At 43.7% G+C, this 6,776-nt stretch overlaps 1 protein-coding gene across 1 annotated transcript in view; it reads right to left on the bottom strand.

The window, feature by feature from the left end:
* Window positions 1-413: 413 nt before the first annotated feature.
* Window positions 414-6,776, bottom strand: part of c3h18orf54 (chromosome 3 C18orf54 homolog) — a 55,646-nt gene continuing 49,283 nt past the window's right edge. The window contains 1 exon segment of the mRNA XM_038790525.1: window positions 414-677. Within this exon segment, the coding sequence (XP_038646453.1) occupies window positions 587-677 (91 nt within the window). The 3' untranslated portion in view covers window positions 414-586.

The raw sequence follows: 6,776 nt of genomic DNA, 5'->3' as shown, positions 1-6,776 counted from the left end.
GTAGCCCGACGAAGGATCTTGCTGCAGTGGAAGGATGCGAGGCCCCCAAGTGTGGAGACCTGGATCAGTGACATGGCGGGATTTATAAAATTGGAAAGGGTCAAATTTGCCCCGAGAGGATCAATACAAGGGTTCTATAAACGATGGCAGCCTTTTCTGGACTTCCTGGCTCAAAGATAGGTATCTTGGTCAATAGCAGCAGCAACAGATTCTATGGTGCAGCACTCCATAGGAATGGGAGTAGACCATTTATCTCCTGGAGCCTATGCCACCAGTCAATAAGATTGTGCGACCTAACTCTAGGTATATACCTGCCTTCCACCTCTTTCTCTCTTCCCCCCCCCCCCCCCCCCCACCGCAGGACTTAAAGTATAATATCCTCACATGGGCAAAGATAAACAATTGACCCAAAGTTCATAAATCCAATATTTAATTTCGATAGGACTGTGGCTGTAATCAGGTGACTCAAATCATCACAAACATGCCAGCACTTTTTGATCAATTACTTCTCAATTGAATTTGATCTTACTTTATTAGATTACAGAAGTTGTTAGATTAAAAAAAAAATAGTCTCTCTAATTGCTCATCATTGGTATTGATTTCTCCCTGTTTCCTTTTCCATCTTAGCACCGATATCATCGACAAGTTCCTTCAGATGTCTCAAGTGGTTCAATGCCCTGTTGAAAGAAAAAGTTCAGCTGTCACTACACTTTATTCTGCATCCATGGTCAGTTCAGTTTGTTTCCATACAAACCAGATAGGGCCTGGAGCTACACAGAACAATGCCTACCAGAGTATCTGATGTGACTGGTTTGCTTGCTCATTCTTTCCCTGCAGTCTTTTCTCACTTACTAAACCCAGGATGTTTATCGCAACTGGTTTTGCAGATTTAAGTTGATATATTCTCAGGAAATTGTCCCTTTGTATGAAAGCCAGATGCAGATTATTGAACATGCTTGACAAGCAAAACCCATTCAATTTAATAAACCCGAGTCAACAATGGTGTCGCATTTCTGAAACCAGTCGCACTTATTGTGTAGCTCATCATTAAAGGGACAAAATCAACAAGCATCACCGAACTTATCTCCCTTTAAATACAAAACCAGAATAATGCCTACACTCCAGGGCATGTTGTACGAAAAGCAAGCTAGACATCTGAATATGAGAAATCCATTTTTTAATACTGAGATAGGCAGTGCCACATATCGCAACATTTATTATTAGAGATGCCAAATTCATACAGGAATTAATAATTGAGTAAAGGAAAAATTATGAAGATCAGAAAAGACTGAACCGTGTGAGGCACTTGTGTCCAGCACAGAAAAGACTTAGTGGTAACCAAATAGAGGTCTTTAAGATTTTCAAAAGTATTTAACAGGGTTGAGCATGTAGATAGAATGTTTCCATTTGTGGCAAGTCCAGGCTTAGTGAAAGACGAATAAATCCAGTAAATATTTTAGGAGAAAACGCATTTTTTTCTACTCATGGGATATGAGCATTGGGAGGTCAGTATCTATTCCCCATCTCTATTGCACTAGAGAAGGTGGTGGTGAGCCACCTTCTTGAACCGTTGCAGTCCATGTGTGTAAGTACACCACAGTGCTGTTATAGGCAGGGCGCTCCAGGCTTTTGACACTGTAACAATGAAGGAACAGCAAAATACTTCCAAGTCAGGATGGTGAGTGGCTTGGGAGGCAAAACTGCAGGTGGTGGTGTTCCCACATGTCTGCTGGCCCTGTTCATTTAGTTGGTAGAGGTCACCGATTTGGAAGCTCCTTGTAAAAATAGGCTTGGCGAATCATTGCAATGCTTCCTGTCGATGGCAAACTCTGTTGCCACTGTACGCCATACAGTGGAGGTAGTCAATCTTTTAAGGTGATGGATGGCACTCAGATGAGCTGCTTTGTCTCTGGAGTTTCTTGTGCTTTTGTAGTTACACTCGCTCAGACAAGTGGTGAGTATTCTATCACACTCCTGATTTACGCCTTGCAGACAGCAGACAGGCTTTGGACAGCCAGCAGGTGAGTTACTCACCACGGAATACTCAACCTCTAACTTACTCTCATAGTCAGAACATTTATGTAGCTGGTCTAGTTTAGCTACTGGTCAATGGTAACAAGCAAGATGTTGATAGTGGGGGAGCAATTGACCAAATTGCACTGATTCACTTAAGGGCAACTAAATCAATTACACAAAGGAGAATGGAGTTGAAGAATATAGTGATAGGATGAGCAAGTAGGCTGGGAGGAGGCTCAATAGCATAAACCATAGAAATTGTGAATTTCTATGCAAATCTATAAAATTAAGCACACAATCTGTACTGAAGTATAAATTATGTCCCCTAATCTCCATTTGGGAACAGAGGGGAATAAATCTGCACAAGTTTGCACTAGTGTGAGTGATGTTTATTCACACTGTGAAAACTGCACTTACCCGTTCTATACAATGATCTAACAATAACCTGTTGAACAGAACACAATCCAGAGCATTTACAAAAAATGACCAAAATGTGAAAATGAAATGAAAATCGCTTATTGTCACGAGTAGGCTTCAATGAAGTTACTGTGAAAAGCCCCTAGTCGCCACATTCCGGCGCCTGTCCGGGGAGGCTGGCACGGGAATCGAACTGTGCTGCTGGCCTGCTTGGTCTGCTTTAAAAGCCAGCGATTTAGCCCAGTGAGCTAAATCAGCCCCCATGTATTTCTATTTTCAATGTAAAATGGAACGCATCAGGGAGGAGAAAACTATTCTTCAATCTTCCCAAGATAATGGGAAATTATTTTTCCAATGGGAATCTTAATGATAAGACTGCAAAGTATTTCTAAGCATTTAATATATTTTGTTGCTCAGAGAGATCTTCCATTTACTAAGCAAACTATAATCAATGGCATTTGCTGTGGGATTATACACAGATGAATATTTGAACCAAGTAAATAATTGAAGATGATTTTTAATATGCACAGGAATGATAATGCCAGGTAAATTAACTATTCACCCCATTTGATGAAGTGATCTGATAAATTACAGGATTAAGAAACTAATTAACAACCTGCAAGAGAGCTAGGTTGTATTTAATAGATGTTACACACACTGTTAGAAAAGCACATTGGATTGATGTCAAGTGGCCTTGAGCCAAAAACATTACATTAATTTATATATTAGGAATAGAAAGTCTACTCCAAAAAGTTTGGCAAAATAAATTACTACTTCTTAACTTAACTTGCCCTCAGTGCTTCTCAGTCTCGGTGGTGGCCTTCCATAACGGAAATTGATAATTAAGCAATAATGCTGGGAGGCGGTGGCATAGTGGTATTGTCACTGGACAAGTAAACCAGAGACCTAGAGTAATGTTCTGGGGTCCTGGGTTCAATTCCCGCCACTGCAGATGGTGAAACTTGAATTCAATAAAAATCTGGAATTAAAAGTCTAATAATGACCATGAAACCATTGGATCATGTTAACATTGAAAAGGAAGTGGAATTGGGTCTTTTCAAAGATATTAAGGGAGATAAGTCTCCTACACCAGGATTTATCCCAGAAAACGGAGGGAAGGGAGGAAATTGCTGGGGCCTTGACTGATATATTTGTATCTTCATTGGCTACAGGTGAGATCCCAGAGAACTGGAGAATAGCTAATGTGGTGCCGCTGTTTAAGAAAGGTAGCAGGTATAATCCTGGAAATTATAGGCCAGTGAGCCTCATGTCAGTAGTAGGTAAATTATTGGAGAGAATTCTCAGGGACAAGATTTATACCCATTTCGAAACAAATGGACTCAGAAGTGATAGCATAGTTTTATGAAGAGGAGATCGTGCCTCACTAACTTAATCGAGTTTTTTGAGGAGGTAACAAAGATGCTTGATGAGGGGAAGGCAGTGGATATTGTTTACATGGACTTCAGTAAAGCCTTTGACAAAGTGCCTCATGGCAGACTGGTGAAGGGTGGGGGTTCAACGATGATACCTCTTTGAACTGAAGAGTTAGCATGCCACTAGAGCAGTGTTACCCAAGTTATTTTATTAAGGATTGAGATGAATTATACGTCTGAGTAATCATTATTAACCATTAAACATATATTTTTAGGACACAGCAGTAATAAGTAATCAAATGGGATTTAGGACAACTCCTTTGACCAAAAGGACATTACGCAGGAGCGGGTCCGCGCATGCGTGGGAGCGTCAGCGGCTGCGGACGCCATCCCCGCACATGCGCACGGGGGGGTTTCACCTACGCATCGGCCATCGCGGAGGCTGACACGGCCAACGCGTAGGAAAAGAGTGCCCCCACCGCACAGGCCCGCCCGCAGATCGGTGGGCCCCGATCACGGGCCAGGCCACCATGGGGGCACCCCCCCGGGGCCAGGTCGCTCCGCACCCCCCCCCCCCCCCCCCAGGAGCCCGCCCACGCCGCCAGGTCTCACCGGTAAGGGACCTACTCTAATTTACACCGGCGGGACTGGCAAAGAACCAGCGGGATTTTGGCCCATTGTGGTCCGAAGAATCGCCATGGGGGCCGCTGCGAGCGGCCACCAACCGGCGCGGCGCGATTCCCACCCCTGTCGAATCTCCGGTGCCAGAGAATTCTGCGGCCGGCAGGGGCGGGATTCATGCTGCTCCCCGGTGATTCTCTGACCCAGCGGGGGGTCGGAGAATCCCGCCCCTCGTCTTTGTGAAACATTTCAGGGTGCTGGTTCTGTTGTTCTGTTCCTCACAAACAGTCAGCACAGGCTGCTGGGATTGCACATAGCTGTCATAATGAGGATCAATCATGCACTGCTTGCAATTCTATTGGGTGAAGTTTAAACACTGCTTGCAATACTATTGAATAAGTTTAAAAGTAGCAGCATCAGGGATTGTATCGCATCCAACTGGGGTGGGCTATTGATTTCTGAACGTTGTATAAATACTGTGTTCTGGTCTTTGTTCGGCAGAACAGGTCTTGGCAGATATCCAGTCTGTTCTCAGTGTACACGTAACAAGCTTGGTTAAATAAGCAATCTTGTCCAGGTTGTCATGTTTGTTCCTCTCTGTATTGAGCTGAGCCACTGGGAATAACCCCCACATGGAAGCTGACTCAATACACAGGTCTTGAAACCGCTCCTACATCAACTGGTACAAAAGGTGAAGTCACATGGGATCAGAGGTGAGGTGGTAAGATGGATACAGAACTGACTTGGTCATAGAAGGTAAAGGGTAGCAGTAGAAGAGTGTTTTTCTGAATGGAAGGTTGGGACTAGTGGTGTTCCACAGGGATCTGTGCTTGGGCCTCTGTTGTTTTGGTGTACATAAACGATTTGGAGGAAAATGTAGCCAGCCTGATTAGTAAGTTCGTGGTTGACACCAAAGTTGTGGAGTGGCAGATAGTGTTGAGGATTGTTGGAAGATACAGCAGGACATAGATAGGTTGGAGACTTGGGAAGAGAAATGACATTTAATCTATACAAATGTGAGGTTATGCATTTTGGTAGGTCTAATAGAGGGAAAGTATACCGTAACTGGTAAAACTCTCAGGAATATAGAAAGACAGAAAGATCTGGGCATGCAGGTGGCAGCTCAAGTGGACAAGATAGTCAAGAAAGCAGACGGAATGCTTGCCTTCATTGGACGGGGCATTGAATATAAAAACTGGCAAGTCATGCTACAGTTGTATAGAACTTTGGCAAGGCCACACTTGGAATATTGCGCACAATTCTGGTTGCCACACTACCAGAACAATGTGGAAGCTTTGGAGAGGATGCAGAGGAGGTTTACTTGGATGTTGCATGGTCTGGAGGGTGTTAGCGATGTGGGAGGCTGAATAGACTCAGACTGTTTTCATTAGCAAGACGGAGGTCGAGGGGACCTGATAGAGTCTACAAGATTATGAGGGGCATGGATCGAGTAGATGGGCAGGCACTCTTTCCCAGGATGGAGGGGTCAGTCACCAGGGGGCATAGGTTTAAGATCCATGGGGCAATGTTTACAGGAGATTTGTGAGGTAGGTTTTTGTTACACAGAGGGTGGCGAGTGCCTGGAACACGTGTCCAGGTGAGGTTGTAGAAGCAGATACATTAACGGCATTCAAAAGACATCTTGACAAATACATGGATAGGATGGGTATAGAGAGATATGACACAAGGAAGTACTGAGGGTTTTGGTCAAGGGTTTTGGAATCATGATCGGTCCAGGCTTGGAGGGCAGAAGGGCCTGTTCCTGTGCTGTATTGTTCTTTGTTCTTCGATTGACAGAAAAACCTTCCAATTTACTGATGTTCTTTTGGGAAGGATATCTGCCATCCTTACCTGGTCTGGCCAACATGCGACTCCAGACCCACAGCAATGTAGTTGCCTCTTAACTGCAGCATCAAGGGAAATTAGGGATGGGCAATAAATGCTGACACAGCCAGCGACACCCATTTCCCATGAACAGATAAAAATAAAGAAAAACATGTTAATGCTTTTTGTACTTTAGGAACATCGCAAATTGCTTTATAGCCAATGCATTTTTTTTTGAAAAGTGCTCACTCTTGTTCTGTAAGCAAGCATGACAGCTAATTTGTGCATGGCAGAACTTCACAAAACCAATGAGTACTTTTGGTACTTGAACAATAAATGTTAGCCAAGATATGGGGGATCTTTTCAGCTAAAGGCAAATAAGGCCTCAGCTTTGTGTCTTAAACAACAACAACTTGCATTTATAAAGTGTCTTTAATGTGGAGAAAAGCCCCAAGATTCTTCAAAAGGGCTTAATCAGGCAAAAGACAACACGGAGCCAAAGGATGGGTGACAAGATGTTTGGCG

This window comes from Scyliorhinus canicula, chromosome 3, assembly GCF_902713615.1.
Source record: "Scyliorhinus canicula chromosome 3, sScyCan1.1, whole genome shotgun sequence".
In the NCBI taxonomy this organism is placed as follows: Eukaryota; Metazoa; Chordata; class Chondrichthyes; order Carcharhiniformes; family Scyliorhinidae; genus Scyliorhinus; species Scyliorhinus canicula.
The sequence above is the reverse complement of the archived record's forward strand: the minus strand, read 5'-3'. Positions and strand labels throughout refer to the sequence as shown.